At 42.4% G+C, this 19,634-nt stretch overlaps 1 protein-coding gene across 4 annotated transcripts; it reads right to left on the bottom strand.

Annotated features, from left to right (window-relative positions):
- Positions 1-455: 455 nt before the first annotated feature.
- On the bottom strand, positions 456-2,811 carry LOC147888023 (vacuolar protein sorting-associated protein 60.1-like). Of its 4 annotated transcripts, none has more exons than XR_015543145.1 (5): positions 2,426-2,798; positions 2,093-2,244; positions 1,937-2,007; positions 1,411-1,649; positions 456-910 (listed from the first exon to the last, which is right to left on the bottom strand). XR_015543145.1 is itself a non-coding variant. In XM_087393808.1 (5 exons), the coding sequence occupies exons 2-5, from the start codon at positions 2,498-2,500 to the stop codon at positions 1,597-1,599; spliced, it is 351 nt and encodes a 116-aa protein (XP_087249934.1). In that variant the 5' UTR covers positions 2,501-2,655; positions 2,769-2,811; the 3' UTR covers positions 969-1,596. The 4 variants fall into 4 exon arrangements, 2 of the variants coding, with proteins under 2 accessions (XP_087249934.1, XP_087249933.1); XR_015543144.1 differs by lacking the exon at positions 456-910 and adding an exon at positions 969-1,330; XM_087393808.1 differs by lacking the exon at positions 456-910 and having other exon boundaries at positions 969-1,649; positions 2,426-2,655; positions 2,769-2,811.
- Positions 2,812-19,634: the final 16,823 nt, after the last annotated feature.

Below are 19,634 nucleotides of genomic sequence, written 5' to 3'. Positions count from 1 at the left end.
TAGTCTACGTAGAAGTATCAAATTCATGAAGGGCACAACATATGACTCCTAGCTATATGTTAAGTGGCATGGCTCGGGAATGTAGGAAGGCCATGCATGAGGTGAAGAAATTACTATGAAGATCTCCTTTTTTCGGACAAAATGGTTTCCTATAAATTAGAATATTTGAATTTGGTAGGCTCACTACACTGATAAATGGATACTTACATGCACACTCTCTCCATGGGTTAGCAACAAAGGCTTATTCTTGGAGAGCAGTCTCCTCTCAAAGTCCATGGAATTACTGATAAGATACGGATTAAAGTTCCTCTCTTTAGTGTGCAATACATGTATCTTTGTCTTGCTCACGAGGCATCCAACTTTTCAAAAGTGAGAAGAGGCATTAATGCTACTCTCTAATGCATATCTCTGCAAGCCTGCATCATACCATTCATTTTATGCACATAGCAGCCAGAAGGAATGAGTCTTGTGTGAGTTGAGGATGATGGGGATGCTTCAGGCCGCATCTTCCAAAGTTGCAAGGAAAAGTCAGCCAGGGATTAAGCGAGCTAGAATAGGAACAGAATGAGAAGGGGTGGGGGAGGGCGGGAGAGACAGAGAGAGAGCATTTAAGGCTCAAGCCAAAAAAGCAAGAATTTCCTTGCATGATGGATGAACTAGGGCATACATACAACTCATGAAGGCAAACTGCCAATTTCAACATCTCATGCACAGTACTCTTTTAGATGCTTGGCTTAAATGCAACTTGGCTATTGTGGCACGCAGCAGCATCATGTAGGTCCACTGGCCATATACCAGCATTTGACACAAATATTTAGTCTTAAATGCAGCAAGCAGCATCCACTATTATTGAGCTGTTCTGTTGATAAACTCCAGCCTCAGATGCACCAGCGCCAAATATGGTTTGATTCTGCCTGGCCATGTGTAGTTGCAATATCTGGATTAATGACCATGAAATGAGGGACCTAACCAAACCAACCAAATTCATGCACGTCTGCCAGACAACAGCTCTAGGAATTATAGCATTATCATTAGAATGTTGCCGCAGGGCATTACATCATTGATGCTTCCTATGGTGTGTCAGCATCAAATGCCTAGGGTCTGCGTGCATCCCTAATGCGTGCATGTAAGCTCCCATGGGTCTGCACTTGCATAGATAAAAGTACATCAACAGGTGCTGGCATGTGATGGATGACGACAGAGAGAGAGAGCTGTGATAAATGGTGCAGATGCAGACCAGCTCAAACTCCCTTTTTTTAAATCTACTTCAGTCCCAGGCTGAAGGTGCGCCGGCACATCAGTCTGCCTATCTGCCTCATCCCCTCAAGCTCTTACATCAAACATTCCAACAATCAGACACAAAGACAAGACAGGGAACTTTGGATCCATCACCCATGAATGTAATGTTACCTTAAAGTGGCTGCTCCCATCCGGCGAATCAGTGGTATGCTTTGCAGAAACAAATTGCTGACGTCCTCAAAATGTGTTATCTCATCTTGTAATTTCTGCATTAGGAACATGGATTTTCTGTTCTCTCCAGGGAGAATAGAACTGAGCAAAAAATCTGTCGGTCCGAATTTGCTCATATCCACACAGTCAATATACAAGGTCCTCTCTAGATCCTTGTTCCTTGATTTCATTGCTGCCGTCTGCAAATTCCAGAATGAAATTGAGAGGCGTCCAAGGAAAATGAATACCGAATCAAAAAGCTTATCCAAAAGTTGCTTCGGTTTTAGCTGTAAACCAACAGAACAGTCTACTTCATCCTTGAGATTATGAGGAACGCACAGCTTACATACGTTTGACGACTAACGACACACAGACTACAAGGAATAACAATCGTCACATTCCAACAGTGAAAGACCCAAACGAGAAAGGATCTCATCGACTACTTTTTTGAGTGTGCCCTTTACTTCGCTCAGGGCATTCTTTATACCTTCCATTGCAAACGTAGCCCGCTCCAGCTTGAAACTCCGATTATACAGCATGTCCCTGTGACCTTCATACCTGCTATCACAAGAAGGTAATCATTCCAAACGGTAGGGTGACTCAGATACGGCTATGAAAACATGTAAACAGATTATAGCTTTACATTTTTTTATTCTTCAATATGCGAAGGGCATGAGCTTTGAAAGCATCCTGGGCAGGTCCGGGTCGAATCTTCCTGATTTTCTCCCCGTAGCTCAAAAGCTGTGCATCAAGTTTTTTAATCTTCTCATCCACAATGTCTCCTCGCCTGTTTATCTGCACATTTATGTAATGAAGCCAAAGTCAAAGTTGTAGGAATTACGATTGCTGTAGAATCTTGATGAAGCATACACAGGCACTACAGCCTCAATCCAGCATGCAATCTTGATCCGTCTCTTCAAGAATGCAGTAAATTGATAGACAGTAAATTGATAGAAGGATCAGGAGAGCAACGCACGCGTTCCGCGACCTCTTCAACCGTGACGACGGAAGGCTGCTTCTCCTTCTTCTTCAGTCCGAAGAATCTCCTCATACTTTTTGCCTTGGCCCTAATTCGTCTCCAGCTCCGTTCTGCTCAGCTTCAATCCTTCACTCTTCACATCCTCCTTGCACTCCTTCACTCTTCACATCCCCCTTGCACAGTGCCTCCTCCTCCGTTCAATCCGTCTTCGCGTTCTTTCTGCCGAGCTTCAAGAAAGAAATTGCCAAGAAGGTCAATGTCAATACAGCTAATGCGAGGACTGTCTTCTTGCTTCTTCAATCACATGTTGAAATGCGTTCTGCCAAGCTGGTGAGTGTACCATAGCCTCGATTGTAGTGATGTTGGGAAGCAGTCCGCCATAGTCTGCTTGAGAGTACACTCTGAGGGTGGCAAGAATCAGACGCGTTGTAATTATCGTAATCATTAAATTAATCACACTACAACCCAGATTAATTAGTGCTCTGCCATGCTTTGGGTGAAGAGTAGGAACTGCCACTGCTTGCAAAGGTCCCATGACAAAGTCTCCTGCACGCCGATAGAGACGGAACTGCCCGGTCATTTCGGGGCTATTTTCCTCATCTTACTAAACCATGCTTGGTGATTGAAATTGTGACTGTCCTAAACCAACGCGGTGGTTGAAATTGTTTGCTTGATTAGTTTAATTATTGGATTCATTTTGATTGAAATTGTGACTGTCCTAAACCAACGCGGTGGTTGAAATTGTTTGGTTGATTAGTTTAATTATTGGATTCATTTACGTCTGTATTAAATCAGCCCGAGCGTTGAAATTGTTTTGTTTTCTCGTAGCTTGATTAGTTTAATTAGACCGTGTTTTAGCATGTACTGTGTTTTGTTTTGTTTTTCTCATAGTAGTGCAAAAAGGGCTGTGTATTATTGTTCCCACATGTTGGGTCAATAAACAAAGCTGTATCTCAAGTTTTATGAATCATAATCTCGACATTCCAATTAGGCAGAGGAGCTTTGAGCATTCTAAGCCCTGGTACGTTAGGAAACTCAAAGACAAGAATGTTTGTTGTTATAAAACACACATGGACTTTGACCTAGCCCGACAAGCTATAAATGACTTGAGATCCGATAAAAAGAGATGGCTACTATCGTATAAGAGCACTCAGTTGAGGGAGCTTATAGGTCACGTAACTCAATCCATCCCAAAATATGTACTTCACAATTTCATGGCCCACTGGCAAGATACGCAAGACGTGCCTTGCCAATTTTTCCCATGACACTACTATCTCTATCGTAGATTTTGCAAAAAAATATTCATTTCAAGAACAAGATGAGATACAAAGTGCTCACTGGTACAACAAGCAAATAACAATTCTTGTGCATATCACGCATAGTCATTTGCTTGATTTTGCCAGCCAACCTCTTCACAGGTGTGCATTCAGCATACAATAAACAAAGCCTTAAGAATAGTGTAGTGTGCAGAGTGTTCCATGAAGTGAAAGTGGATGAAGTGCAAAGGAGAAGCTGGCAGGATTGCAAGAAAATTAAAGGAGTTAGTGGTTTGCACAGCATATGGGGCTTTTCAAACAACCACCTGATCAAAGCGAGAAAACTTTCTTGTTTCTACAGTGTGTGCATCATAGGGGATCATGAAAATTGTGAGAACATTACAACTGTGAAGACATGGGAGCGAGTTCAAGTTTTCCCTCTACGTTTGGATGGAGTGACAAACAATGGAGAGACAAACAACGACTCGCCATGTGTAGGTGGCCAATTGTGGAGCGAGTTCCTTGTACATTGTGAAAACTCCTACTGCTCCCTATCTTCCAATGTGGACTCCTTTAAGCATCGAGAGGTGCAAAGATATTCATTTTCGGCTTGCAAAGCGACAGTGAGGGCTCGCTTTTGTGCGAGGAGGTCTTGAAGCACTTGGATTTGTTGGTCGAACCTTTCCTCTTGTCACTCTTCTGCAGTTTTGAGGCTTGATTTTGCCTTGTCCAGTTAGCCCATCATGGTCTGAACCAGGGATTCATTGCTGGTAAAGAGCTCATCCTTGAGCTTTGTAACAATAACCTCTAGGTTTTTTATCTTGACCCTGTACTCCTCTGCTTTGTCGAGGGCAGTTTGCCTAGTAGCTTTTGCAGAGACCATGAGGGTGTGGCTTTCGCGCACCTTGATCTGTGCTTGTAGTAGAGAGGAGGACAATTGGGAAGCTTGTTCTTGCCTCCATTGTAAAATTATGTGTAGTATTTTGAGGGAGTTGGTCCATTGCATCCAGTAGCTAGAGCTCCATGTTGTCTTCCTTTGATAACTATTTGGCCGAGATGTCGGTATATCCCACAGGTGTCCGATACTTAGGTGCACTACAAAACTGTAGGGCTTCTGTGAGACTGGTGTGTTGTCTCGATGGTGACTCACGTGTCATGGGGATCTTGAAGGAATTCCGATGGAGCCTCCACTCCAAGCTACTCCTTGTGAGAGCAATGCAAAGCACGAGCCGCCCGCAAGTGTCGCTCAAGTGGCTCTTGACTTGTTGCAATGTTACTCCACGAGAGAAAGAGGGAAAGGGGAGATGGGATAAGAGAGGGAGAAGGGGAGAAGAAGAGGAGAATTAATGGAGATGGAGTGGAAAACACAAAGGCACTACAAAGGAAACAAGAGAACTCCCAAAAACACTCTTGGAAGAGAAGAGGGAGCTTATATTCCAAACTTGTGCATCCAACAATGAAGACCAAAGTCAACCACTTTGCCTTTTATACATGTCACCTTTTGAAGAGAGGGCCAACCCTAATCTCTTTTTATACCACTCTCTTTCCTCATTCTTTACAATCAACTTGGGCCTATTTGGCTCTAAGGCACAATCCTAGCTCTTTGGGCTTGCCACTATCCATCAAATGACATCACTAACCAGCGGTGGCTTATTGTTAGCCAATGGATTCACATGCCCCCTTCTTGATCTCAATCCACTTCCCTAGATCATGCAAAGGTCATGGTTGTTGGAGTGATGTCAATGAAGATCATGCAGAGTAGTCTTTCTTGTGCACTGGGCTGAATCTTCTTTTCCTATACTGCAATAGAGGGATGTAGTGGATCCTTGTGATGGAATTGTTGCTAGAAGTAGGGATGATTGATTCTTCTAGAACTGGCACCTGAGGGTTTGAGTGAGCCAAGTTGAGTACTTGTGACCATTCAAAGATGGAAGAAGAAATATGTGAGTGGAACTTTTATTGGATTGTGATGAGACTATGTCTTTGACTTGCCATGCTTGTAAGTCCAAAGTTTTTCCTGACATTTTTCCTTGCTTGGCTGAGTCGAGGCCAGGGCTTGCAGAATTCGTACAATGCACTAGGGAGTCATTTTGGAGGGCTGTATGTGTTGTTTGCAGCTGGAGGTCATTGTGAAAATTGATGGAGTCGTGGGACTTGCTATAGATAGAACCGTAGCTTGTTGCTATAGAGTTGATGATGCTGAAGGGTGGCTAGCATCGTAGTAGAAGCACCTTTGTGACTACTATTTGGAGTCAATGGCTATGTACTGTAGAGTATTTTTGAGAGTATTTCTCTCAAGTAGAGTCACTCATAGTTTTCTCATAGCGAAGGAAGATTCAAGAATAACTCATGAAGATAAGAGAAAGAACCTTCAGAGACCTTACAAAAAATCTTAGCTCTAAAAATGCTCTCTCTCCAACCATTTAGCACTCAAGAATAAATGAGAGATCTATATATTGCTGATAAAAAATAGATCACTCTCAATTAACTCTTCCCTCACAATTTCTCTCAAAGCTAGAATCCTAACAATCAATCAAGAAGCCATATCTCAAGCTCCAGGAAGCGGATTCCTGAGCTTTCTAAACTAAAATGGAGGTGAGAAGCAGCTTGTGTGTGTGTGTATGTGAGAGAGAGAGAGAGAGAGAGAGAGAGAGAGAGAGAGAGAGCACCATTGACTCTGATACCATGATAACATGGGGAGTGAGTGAGTGTGTGTGTGTGTGTGTGTGTGTGAGAGCGAGAGAGAGAGAGAGAGAGAGAGAGAGGATTGCACATGATATAGCTACCTGTACAACGGTTGCTACTATGCTACAAGTAACACTTATTTCATTAATTTTGAACTTGTCAATGTACAAATTCATTTTTACATATACTTTTGGACTAGGTTTTGGATAAAATTTAAGAAAAAACCCAATCTTCAAAGCACAGATGAAAACATAAAAACAAGCAATTTTTTGGATATTTTTTCAGTAGATGAAACTAAAATTATAAAATTTAATGTAGCCTCAGATAAGTTACACCAAAAAATAAGATTTCGCAGTTATAAACTCTCTTAATATTTATAATGGTGTTAACAAATACCTTCAAAAGTTACAGTATTAAGAAAACTCTCACAATATTTATAAAGGTGTTGAAAAACACAAAAATATACAATAAGCCTCAGATAAGTTACACCAAAAAATAAGATTCAACAGTTGTAAACTCTCTTAATATTTATAATGGTGTTAACAGACACCTTCAAAATCTACAACTGTATTAAGCAAACTCTCACAATATTTATAAAGGTGTTGACAAACACCAAAAGTTACAATAAGCTCTCACTAGAAGGCATTAATATTTTCTCTTAAAATCCTAGATTCAACCCATTCAAGGGTTGAGTTCATCTCATCATCATCGATGTAGTTAAAACTACAGAAGAGAAGTAAGGAATTATAAATTTTCTGCTGTATAGCACTTTGTTTATTCCAAATGGCTTATGCTTCCTGAGGTGAAAATCTTCCATAACGAGCCACATGCAAAGATATCTCTTTCTCTCCTCCCTCTTTTCCTAGTTCTCACGACAGCAATCCATTCTTTGCTGGTGCTAATGGCTTGCTCGATGAAATCGATGACTTCAAAAAGATCCATGGAAATGAGCAAAGGAAGGTAACGAGAGTGAGGAAGGTAACGAGAGCAAAGTGGAAGAAGTGTTTTGCTGTAAGGCTGCTAGCAAGATGGAAGGAGTAAGCTTGAGTATTGCTGCAACACTTTGGGTACTTCTTCTACATCGATAACTCTTCTTAATACACCATCCATGCCTTGGCAATACAACACCCCATCAAAGAGTGTATAGCGCAGAGTGTATAGCGCCTACTATTTCTGCAGACCTTCTTTCACTCATAACTAGTGCAGTCAGGTGGAAAAGAAAAGGTAGCCAAAAATTTGTAGACACCTCCATACCATGGATCATCTGCTTCCATGGATGCTACAAGGTTCACTTCAGGACTTTCTTCCAATTCAATTAAGGCATTCTGCAAATTAGAATAACCCCCTTTTATAATATTGAAGGTAAAATCATACTCTTGAACGATTGCTAACCACTTAATACAATTTATTTTTTAGTAGCAAATTGTCAAGAAGTGTGGCTCTTATGACTCTATAATGTTATATAATTTGACCCTATAGCATGATTTGAGTAATCTTATTGTTTTGAGTTGCAAATTCTCATCAAGTGTATCCATGATAAATGTCCCTTATGTATCCATGAGAGATTGCCCCTTATGTATTCACATATAAACAAATAATAATACAATTTGAATAAATATCATAAGTAAATATCCTAATGTATTGAAACATTTAACATAAGTAAAAAAAACACTATCATTAGTCAACACAAACAAGGTAAAAATATTCAAGGACTCATGTAACTTCTTTCTACATGCTTTACAACAGAATAGAGTCTGATGAATCCTCTTGAGGCTGTGATGCTCTAAGAGTACATTGATTCTCTACTTCTTGTGTAGATGGTGTACATTGAGTTTCTACTTCTGGTGCAATCGGGATAGACTCAATCTCTTCCTCCTTCACAAGATGTGATGTTGTAGATGCACATTGAGTCTCTACTTCTTGTGTAGGAAGAATGCATTGAGTCTCTAATTCAAGTGGAGGTTGTAATGCTTTTGCTATAGAATCATTCTTTGCTTGAGGATGTGATGCACAAGGAGATTGAATTTTCTCTTGTTTTTCTTTGGCTCCCTCGGGTTCTTCATTAACATCTTGTTGTTTCCCAATGGTAGCAGTTAGGTCGTGAATAGTCTTAGTCATAAAATCTTGTAGCTCAAACTTTTTATAATGTATAATGTGGAAATGACAGTGCCAAAAGTAAACTTTTGATTCTCGAATGACATTTTCATTAAGTAAACTCCAATGGCATTTGCTTTTTCTAGAAATCCTTTGATTTTTCCCTTAAAGTATCTAGCTCATAGGCCATGGCCTCGTAGGCTCTCTCTTCCCTATGCTTGCACCAAAGGTCACATGGTGGACCTTGCCTATGGCCATCCATACCACAGTAGGTGCAAGCTTGTCTTGCATTTGCCTTTGCTACTGGTTCCCCCATCGTTGTTGATTTGGCCTTCTTGGAGCTGCATTTTTATATCTTTGTTGTGGTGGTCTTGCCATTGCTATTTGATTAGCAGGTATTGCTGGTGCTTGATTCTATTGTTGCTGAATGTAAGGTGGTACTCTGCCTCTGTAATTGGGGTTGTACCAGCATCTTTCTTTGTCACGATTGTCCTTTTTGTAGAATTTGTATGGAACTTTTTGTTGTTGTGGGGTGGCTTTAAGCTTTGCAGCTGGTTTTTAATCATCTTCTCCAACTTGGAGATTTTTTCTGTTGTCTTTTTTGCTGTGGATTTTTCTTTCAGCTTTTGCTTTTTGTCTTTCTTCTTTTTCTTTGAGTATTCCTCATCATATTCTGATGAGTCTTCTTCCTCATCTTCAGTATCTTCCTCTGCTTCACTATCTATGTTTGTCTCTGAATCTGAATGACGTTTCTTTTTTGTTTTCTTGGATTTTGATGTTGTACCAAGTCTTCTCTCTGCTCTTTAGGTAGCTTCAACCATATTGTTAAGATCATTTGCTCCTCCAAGTTGGTCCCTGCCAACTATTGTAGTTCTCAGCTCCTTGTTTAATCCTTTGTAGAAATAGTCTCCCAGTTGCTCTTGGGTAGGTCTTTGATTTGTTGTTAGCCTTCTGTTGAGGTTTCTAAACATCTGTGAATAGACCTCAACCATGAGATCTTTTTGTTTCATTGTTTTCAGCTTTTTTAAAATGTCCTCTGGTATTTTCTCTTTTCTAAAATGACATAAGAAAGCAATCTTCAATTCATCATAAGTGTGAAAATGTACAATACCATACTGCATAAACCAATTCATTGCGTTACGATTGAATGTCGCAGCAAATTGCTCCTTCTTGGTCTCATGTGGCAATTGTCCAAATCCACTAGCTGTCCACCTTGTCTCAAATTGCCCAACATGGCTGTCAGGGTCTTGACCTTTCTTGCCATTAAACTTTGCAGCTTTGACCAATGGGTTCTGCATTGTGTGCTAAGCGTGAACTTGAACTTGAACTTTGACAGGCTTCTTTTTCTTCTTCTTTGGAGGTGGTGGGAGAGGGTTGAGATTCAATTGCTTCCTTGCAGTCACAAAGACACTGGCTGCAATATTAGTGGCAAGTGTTCTTTGGAGTAATTCCTGTGTTGGAGTGGATAGCATTAATCTTTCTAGCTTAATTTTTGCTTCGTGCACCCCTTGGCTATGTAGGGAATTATTGGAGGAACTTGTCCCACTAGGAATATAATCAGGGTCGTGAAAGATATCCTCTGGATCATCTGTTTGGGAAGCAGCCTCTACCCGAGCTCGATTTTTTGTAAAATATGCTATACCAATATGGCGAGGCAACGTTTCCTCTCCCAAGCTATCCGACATGTGCTAGTCATCCCATGAAAGGAAAAGGAGAGAGGTAGGATTACAGGCTGTCATACGCTGCTTTTTCAATAGGAGTTTGACTGTGAGCTCTTTGTTGATTGTTGATGTGGTTGTTGTGGTTTTTCTTTGTGAGTTATGGTCTAAAGCCTTGGGCTTTTCAGATTGAAACAATTGTTCCTACAATTGTTGCTTAATGACAACAAAATGGAGCCTAGTCCAAGTCCGCTTTGGTGGAGTATTGCTTTTCAATATGGATATGCACGTATGCTAAAGTAGCGCTCTGAGGTCCTCCTCTACTAGTGTATTCACTAGGATAGAATTTCCTATGTTTTTTGACATTTGCTACCATATGCGGTTTCTAATGTCATTTGTAATCGTTGGCATATTTGCCGGCTTTGTGCACGCATGTGCGATCCTAAGACAAAATTGTGAGCCTGATGTTTTTCAGAGTTGCCGTTTGTATGTTTCTTTGTTTGTTGTTTCATGTCGTAATCGACAGTGGTTCTTATTGTGCGTTGAGCAAAAACCAAAAATTCTAGGTAGGAACACTAACAAGATCACCAATAGTGTTCAGAGTGTCTTTAGATAAGTGAAACACACAAACACATCCCCACTCCTGACAACAAGGTGCCAGCAATCGGAGTATAGTCAGAAGGTAAGCGGACTATAAAAGACTATCACGAGATGTAAAGAGGACAGAGAGGAAATCTTACAAAAGGTAGTATGCTTCTTGTATATTATGTTTTGATAGAGGATACATCAACTCAACAACTCAAACTCTCAACAAGAGTTGATACAATGTTCTATAGCCATCCGAGATTAGTCCAACTGTTGTAAGGCAACAGGAAGTTTCAAAATGTAACAGTCCTAGTCAAAAACATTATGTGGTGGATCAGGCCACTAAGGAGTGCTGTTAGGGACAATTACAATTGTCCCTACAGTTAGATCCCACTACCTTGTTCTAATAACTCCCTCTTACCAGAGGTGTATTTAACCTATCCCATGGTTAGTGTCCACGTGGTTGGAGGCTATGCCTTCAACAGCCACAGAGAATTGAGATGTTCCCCATAAGTCTAGACATACCTTTAAGCCATACTGCTACCAATCAATGATGGTGCCTAACCTACACAATTAAACACTAATGAGCTGATAACGCCATTCTCCATAATTCTAAGGTGTAGCTCTCCACCCTCTTCACAGGTTCACTCAACAAAAGTACGTGGCTTGGAAAGAAGCCAAGTAAGTACTCTTTATTTCATTGTTCATACATTGATACTAGGTGAGAATAGGCAATCTACAACATAGGTGAGAATAGAGAGTCTACAACTCCATTCTACTCAGCACAAGTACATGGCTTGGCAAGAAGCCAAGTAAGTACTCTTTATTTCATTGTTCATACATTGATACTAGGTGAGAATAGGCAATCTACAGCATAGGTGAAAATAGAGAGTCTACAACTCCATTCTACCCTTTAAAGGTAAAAATTGCACACTTCACTAACTTGTGGTTTGCACTATGGAGTTCAGTTTAGTATAGGTCCTTTTAGGTGATTTGGGTCCAAGTATTCACACAATTTTCATCTCTAGGGTCCCTAGGTCACCATGGCACATTTTGAGTCAACACAGTTGTGTTGTCCACACTCCACTATTGAAGCATCAGCACAGCTCCACATGCACTCACAAACACATAGGTGAAGTCGAGGAAGGTCATCTTGTCAGTCAATTTCAAAGTAGGTCACCAAAAGTCAAATTGTTGCTTTAAGGCTAATGCAGTTGACTGATAATGTGGCTATTGCTATAGTCACTATGATATGCGTAATGCAGTGACTCTAGATCCACTACTATATAATGCTAGCCATTGCTTTAATGCTAATGTGACAACTCCACGTTAAGGTTAATTCCTACTTATTGCACTAATAAAGATAATAAGGCTAATTGATGTGACAATAGCACCATTAATTCTCTACATTAGGGTTAATGCTAACCCATTGTGTTACCGACATCACTACATAAGGAGGCAGCCTCATTTTGCAGATTCGTACCAAAACTCTGCCATAATGTTTAACAAATTTCCACAGCCTTTGTTTTCCCCCAAAATTTTCTTACACTTGCACCCCCACTTATGTCAGCTTCATCCTCACTCCCCATCAGTGCCGAGGATCTATCTTTTAAAAAGGAAGTGCTCCCAAGCAAGGAAGCCTGTTCCACCTTTGCCCCCTCTACCACTCTTTCTAATTCTCATACTCTATCCATACCACTACCACCCCATATGGAGCCATTTGAAATGCATACTTCCATTGAGCCCAAGCTCTTAGAACAGTAGTCTACCACTAGGCTCCTAAAAAAGCATAGACTCATGGATATGGAGGATGTATAGAACTACACTAACATGCTCTGTAGATCACATGCTTCTCTCCCCTTGGATCCAACTGGTTGGAGCAAATATAGGGAGTCGTGATCCATTCTTAGATTAAGAGAAACATAAGGACTTTTGCCTCTACTACCATAACGTGGCTAGATACCAAGCACACTAGGACCCTGCAGTAATTACTTATATCTAAGCTATGGGCCTGCAATCGAGATTCAATAGCAGCTAGGTTTCCTTGCCGTTTGAACCTATGATGATAGGTGGTAGAATTTGTGGACTGCTTTAACAATGATTTCTAGACTGTAGGGTGGTTACACATGGACGGATAATATTGTGGGTCTGCTCCATTTTTAGGGGTAGTCTTGTATGACTACCATGCCCATTGCGAATATTAAGGTGGAAGCGGAAGATGTCTCCAATGGTTGGTTCTTGAGGACCATCAAGCCTCACATTTTCCTTTTGATAGAGTAGGATATGGTGGCACTGTTGTGGTTTCTTGCAATGTCTTCCATAGCAACATATGCACTCAAGGGTAGAAGGGAGTTGCATGTGGTTGTGCCTTAGAAATATTTTGGCTTGAGGAACTAGCAGTGGGTTCTTGTGGGACTGCCTCCCTTTTAGAGGCAAGTTCTTGTGGTGCTACTATTGTCTTGCTCTTGAATGATGCTGAAGCCTACTTGGTATTAGTGGGACACTTACAAGGAGGCGGAATGGTAGTAGAGGGGGACTTAGGCACTCAAATATACATGTTGCCTTCATAGTATCCTTGGGCTTGGAGTAGCATTTTGGAAACACACTTGAGGTGGATTCTTTGCTTTTTTCCCCTTGCTGTGTGTCCTCTTGCTTGAGATTTCCTTATCTTGTAGCAAAATTAGTGTGGGAACTAGAGGTGGAAGCAAAGCTACCTATTGATGTTGATTCTTTGGTAATTGTAGAGTATGGGCCGGTGGCACTCCTTTTGGAGCCCAATAGGATTTTTACCCTTTGATGGAAGAGGCAAGCCTGAAATCCATGAATGTGGTAGATGTAACCATTGATGGTCCTTTTGCCTTCCCTAGTGGTGCCTGAATGGTATTGTTGTTGTAGGATGTTGGCACCGTCCTAATGCCAGCGGAGGTGGATGTGGAAGTTTTCATAGTGCTTAAAGTATTTATAGCCTTCTTATGGACTAGAACAGGCACATCAATGGATTTAGATCACAAGAAGCCCCCGGGCTGAGGACATTGAGCCAGTTGAAATCATTGAAATAAGGCATCATTAGTCATTGTTGTTGTGGCATGTTCCCGTCAATTGATATGGAAATTAATTGCCCAACACCATGTTCTTCCAAGGATTACATGTTTATCCATGGACCCTGTCGGCATAACATAACATCTACTAGGCACGATGTGGTTACTTATTACTGATATCAACAATTCCACACAACCTATCATGGGCCAAATTTGTTCATTTACTACGCGTATCATAATAGGAGTAGATTCAAGTATTATCTCAAATGTCAGGATACGTGTGCACACCTCATAGGATATCGGGTTATGACTTGCCCCAAGTTCCACAAAGGCTTCCATAGAGCAAATAATCTCCTTGCATAGTTGAAATTCCACATGTACCCTAGCGGGTGTAATGGTTAGATCATCCATGGGGTTTAACCCTTCCACAAATTCCTTGCAAATTGTTACTAGCCCAAAGTTTTTTGCCTTGTCCCACTAGCTTCCTCTATTGCCTACCACATCATGTGAGAGATTTAACTTTTCATCTCTTTCTCTCAATGGATGACTTGTAGAATTTGAAATGTTAGGGGACCATAATAGCATTTACGTTTTGTATTCCTTACGCCATATAATAACGCAAGGTCACCTTCTTTACGGTCCTTATTTTGGATGTTGCAATCAAATCACTTCTTGCAATGGAGTTTCTTGACCTTAATGCCATATGCCACTCTCAGTCTTGTCTCATCAAGCTTTTCAATCTCTACTAGCCTTTCTGGAATTGCCTCATCTGATAATCTTGCTCTAATTGAAACTCTAAGGCTTGGGACTATGAATTCCATAGGCATGATTGATTCATCCCCAAATGCTCAGTTAAAGGACATGCAGCTAGTAGCAACCTTATATGCCATTCAGTATGCCCAAAATGCCATGGTCAATTTATTTTCCTAGTCATTACGACTGGCCTCCACCATGCATGTCATTGTTTGGCACAAGGTCTTATTTGAGCTTTTGGCTTGACCATTGGCTTGCAAGTAGTAAGGTGTGGATTTCCTATGGATGATGAGGAACTTGCTCATAAGTATGAAAATTGTATCATTAACAAAGTGTGTCCCTCGATCTCTCACAATTTCAAGTGGGAGGCCCGGAGCATGATATGATGTTCTTGTACATGAACCTAGTATCATTCTTGCATGATCCTTGTTGGTGGCCTTGGCTTCTTCCCACTTCGTTATATATTCAATGGCAATGATAATGTATCAGGCCTGATTTCCTTTAGCTACTAGACTAATCGGTCCCACAAAATCCCATTTTTCAAATAGTTGATTTGTATGGATTCTTGTCAAGGGCATATAATATTTTTTGAGAGGAATTGAGGCTTGCTAATAGGGGTTGCAACATTTAAAAAATTCAACATCTGCAAAGAGTGTCGACCACCATAAATCCTACTTGTAGTACCTTGTGGGCTGTAAGCTCCCCAACAAAATGACCAGCCTTGATGCCTGCATGGGCTTCATCTGAAACCTCCACAAATTCATTGTTACAAATGCAGTAGTACAATATACCATCATTACCCATTTGATAGAGTTGCCGGCTAACAATCGGTATGGAGCCGCATCCTTAATGAGTTTTCTAGCCCTATCCTTATTGAGGTCCTTGTCTTAGGGAACCCATTGGCTAAAAACTGTATGATTTCCTGAGCTCATTTTGGATTTAGATCCAAAAGGAATAGTGGGGCATCCAAAAGATCATCTTGTTAGATATCAATGCTCCACTCTCTTGTAACTATGCGGGAACCAGCTAACTCTACTTGTAAGCCCCCCATATGAGGAGAAGGCATTTGAGTAGTTAGTTATCCGCCGGTAGGTCCTGGTTTGGACACCAGATGGGGGCCATGTGTGGCCTGATGGCTGGACGGCTTCAAATAGATTTGGCACACCACCAACTAGGCTACATGCAAGTGCAGGAAGGCATCCCTTGACTGACTGCACTGAGGGTAGATGGAGCATTTCTCTGGGCAGCCCACTCTCGGGTTGCGAGGCCCGTTTGGAGCCTCGAATGATCGTGGATTGCTGTGGGCCAAACGGCAACCGTAGGTCAGTTGCTCTGTTTTGCACACCGGTTCTATCGTATGGTCGGTGGCCTGTTTCGGGACCAACCCCCAGTCGACCATTTTGGGCAGACTAGGTTGGCCACACAATTGAGCCTAATTGACTACGACTGGTGGCTATATAAGAGTAAGCCCGTGAAGCCCATTTCATCACTGGCTACAGCAACCCTGATTCGTCAGCATCTAGCCTCCGTCTTCTACTGTTTCTAGCATGCCATCGAAGCTTCTTTCACAGGAGCACACGGTTGGGAGGTAGTACCATCTCTTGTATCAGTTCTACAATAATCAAATTTTTGATTCTCCATACTATCTTGTTTTCTCTCTTGCGTACAAGATCCTGTTATCTGTTGAGCACAGACGTATTATTTTCTTACATGGTATCAGAGCCTGGACTCTAGCAAGAAGATTTGGTAGTGTGTTTCTGTTTGCGAGCAGATTGTGAGAGATGGTCCAACTCGCAAGACTGCGAATCCCACCATTCGGCGAAAGAGGAAAGTTGGACAGCTCTAACTATCCACTCTGGAAGTTCAAGATGAAGACCATCCTAAGCGCATATGAGCTTTGGGACACTGCTACTGGGGTGGATGTGAGGCCGGTTGCAAGACCGCATCCATTCAATGCTAGACAACAGACAGTACCAACTACAGATGAGATTCTCACATGGACAAGAAGAAATGCAGATGCGCTATGTTCTATTGTCTGCAGTGTTAGTGATTCTGTCATGGCGTTAATTCAACATGTCACCACAGCGGAGGAGGCATGGACGGTCTTGAAAAATCAGTACGAGACCACAAATCAGAGGCGGATTCAAAATCTGGAGACTCAACTCGCAAATGAGAAGTTGTCTGAGTCTGAAGCGATAGAGAAGTTCATCACCAGGGTGAAGAATCTACGCAATCAGATGACTACGATTGGCATCACCATCACCAGCGAGAATCTAGCACAAAGGTGCATATAGATTCTCCCACCAAAAGACGACGGTCTTGTTACAGAACTGAATACGCAGAACAGAAATCCGCCCCTCAAAGGATCAAGAGGCAGAGACCCCCACCACATACATCACAGCGAAATGGAGTAGCAGAATGCAAGATGCACGTCATCTGCGAAATGGGCTAGAGTATGATGAAAGGCAAAGAATTGCCAAAGACTTTCTAGGCTGAAGCATGTAACATTGCAGTTTACATCCTCAATCGTAGCTACACGAAGGCTGTGAACAGGATGACTCCACTGCAAGCCTTTTCTGGTAAGAAACCTTCAGTTGCATATTTCAGAGTTTTTGGATGTGACTGTTTTGTGCATGTCCCTGATGCTACTAGGACCAAATGGGAACCGAAGAGCGGGAAGTGTATTTTCTTGGGGTACAGTGAAGAGGTGAAGGGTTACCGTCTCTATAACCCTGTTACCAAGAAGGTAATTGTAAGTCGCGATGTGGTCTTCTCAAAGCAGCCGCATCAATTGGAGGAGGATGCTTCCTTCCTAGACAACCAGGACCAGGATATCCATCCAGTACCACCACCAACAGCAGACCGAACTCCCCCAACGGTGCTTGGGAGGATTCAAGACAAAGAAGATGAAGAAGAGCCTGCAGAACCACAACGGCAACGGCCATTCCCGAAGTGGGTAAAGCAGCTTTTGGATGGCAGAGAACCTCCAGCCATTGAGGAGGAACCATCCAAACACCATTGGTCCAAGAGATTAGAGGAGCAAAGAAGGGCACAGGAACACTTGGTCAACTATGCTTTGATGACAGAAGTGATCCGTGCTGATGAACCCAAGTGTCTTGAAGAGGCACAGGGTGATGATAGGTGGATGGAGGCTATGCAGTCGAAGTATGGCTCCATAATCAAGAACAACACTTGGGACCTTGTGGATCAACCACCAAAACGCAAGGTAATCGGAACCAAGTGGGTGTACAAGACCAAGTACAAGTCCGACGGCACATTGGATAAGTACAAGGCTCGACTCGTGGCAAAAGGATTTGCACAGGTGCATGGTTTTGATTATCAAGATTTGTTCCCATAGCTCGACTAACCACAATTCGCAGTGTTTTGGCTTTAATTGCCCAGGGAAGTTGGCCCATGTTTCAGATGGATGTGAAATCTGCCTTTCTGAATGGAGATCTCAAGGAGGTATACATGGAACAACCACCAGGTTTTGAGATTCCCGGTTCAGAACATAAAGTCTGCAAACTGAAGAAGGCACTTTACGGGCTGAAACAGGCCCCACCGGCGTGGTACCAGCGAATTGATGCCTACTTTCTGCAAAACGGGTTCAGGAGAAGCCCATCAGATGCAAACTTATATATCTTCAGAGAAGGAGGCAGGTGTATGATCATGGTCCTTTATGTGGACGACCTTGTCATAACAGGGAACCATGAAGAGAAGATCTCGAAGACGAAGCATTTGCTAGGAAGAGAGTTTGAAATGACAGACCTCGAACTGATGCAGTTTTGTTTGGGGATTGAAGTTTGGCAGGAGCCGAAACAGATCTTCATTTCACAGCTGAAGTATGCTGGAGAGATACTGAAGGCATTTGGCATGGCTGAGTGCAAGACAGTTGGTACCCCTATGGAGGTTGACGCGAAGCTCTCAAACGAGGATTCATCACCACTAGTGGACGAAGCAAAGTACAGAAGGCTTGTGGGCAGCTTGATTTGCCTGTGCAACACACGGTCGGACATTAGTTTTGCGACTGGTGTACTAATCAGGTTTTCCAATAAGCCCCGGGAGAACCATTGGAGGGCAAGGATGCGGGTGCTGAAATACATCAAAGGCACACTTGATTATGGCATCACCTATACCAAGGGCAACATCTTGACCGGATTCTGTGACTCAGATTGGGCAGGAGACGTGGACAGTAGGAGATCAGTGATAGGGTATTGTTTCTTACTTGGATCTGTAGCTGTGTCATGGGTCAGCAAGAAGCAACCCACAGTTGCTCTTTCTTCTACCGAGGCCGAGTACAAATCTGCATGCTTTGCTTCTTGCGAGGCAGTGTGGTTGAGGAGGATTTTGGGGGACATGGGTGCAGTGCAGAACAAGTCTACGCAGTTATCATGTGACAATTAGAGTTGCATGGTGATTGCAAAGAACCCGGTGTTCCACGCTCGCACAAAACACATTGAGATTCAATATCACTTTGTGTGAGCTCATCATGGATGGAGAGGTCGGCTTGGTGTACTGTCCGACTACAGAGAATGCTGCGGACATCTTCACGAAGGCTCTTGGAAGAGACTTTCTGGAGAGGCATCTTCATCGACTTGGCATTGGGCCAAAAAAGTAAGTTCACTTGCGGGTGGACATTGAGGGGGGGTGTTAGATATCAATGCTCCACTCTCGTGTAAGTACGCGGGAACCAGCTAACTCTACTTGTAAGCCCCCCATATGAGGAGAAGGAATTTGAGTAGCTCGGTTATCCGGTAGGTCCTGGTTTGGACACCAGCAGATGGGGACCATGTGTGACCTGATGGTTGGACGGCTTTAGATAGAGTTGGCACACTGCCAACTAGGCTACATGCAAGTGCAAGAAGGCATCCCTTGACTAACCGCACTGAGGGTAGATGGAGCATTTCCCAAGGCAGCCCACTCTTGGGTTGCAGGGCTCACCGTTTGGAGCCTCAGATGATCCTGGATGGCTCTAGGCCAAACGGAGACCGTAGGTTTGTTGCTCTGTTTTGCACACCGGTTCTATCGTATGGTTGGTGGCCTATTTCAGGACCGAGACCCCCAGTTGACCGTTTTGGGCGGACTGGGTCGGTCACCCAATTGAGTTTAATCAACTACGACTGGTGGCTATATAAGA

The sequence above is a fragment of the Dipteris shenzhenensis genome, chromosome 22 (genome assembly GCF_047967505.1).
Source record: "Dipteris shenzhenensis isolate YYH24624 ecotype China chromosome 22, Dip_SZ_1.0, whole genome shotgun sequence".
In the NCBI taxonomy this organism is placed as follows: Eukaryota; Viridiplantae; Streptophyta; class Polypodiopsida; order Gleicheniales; family Dipteridaceae; genus Dipteris; species Dipteris shenzhenensis.
Note: the sequence above shows the minus strand (reverse complement) of the source record. Positions and strands in the feature narration are given on the sequence as shown.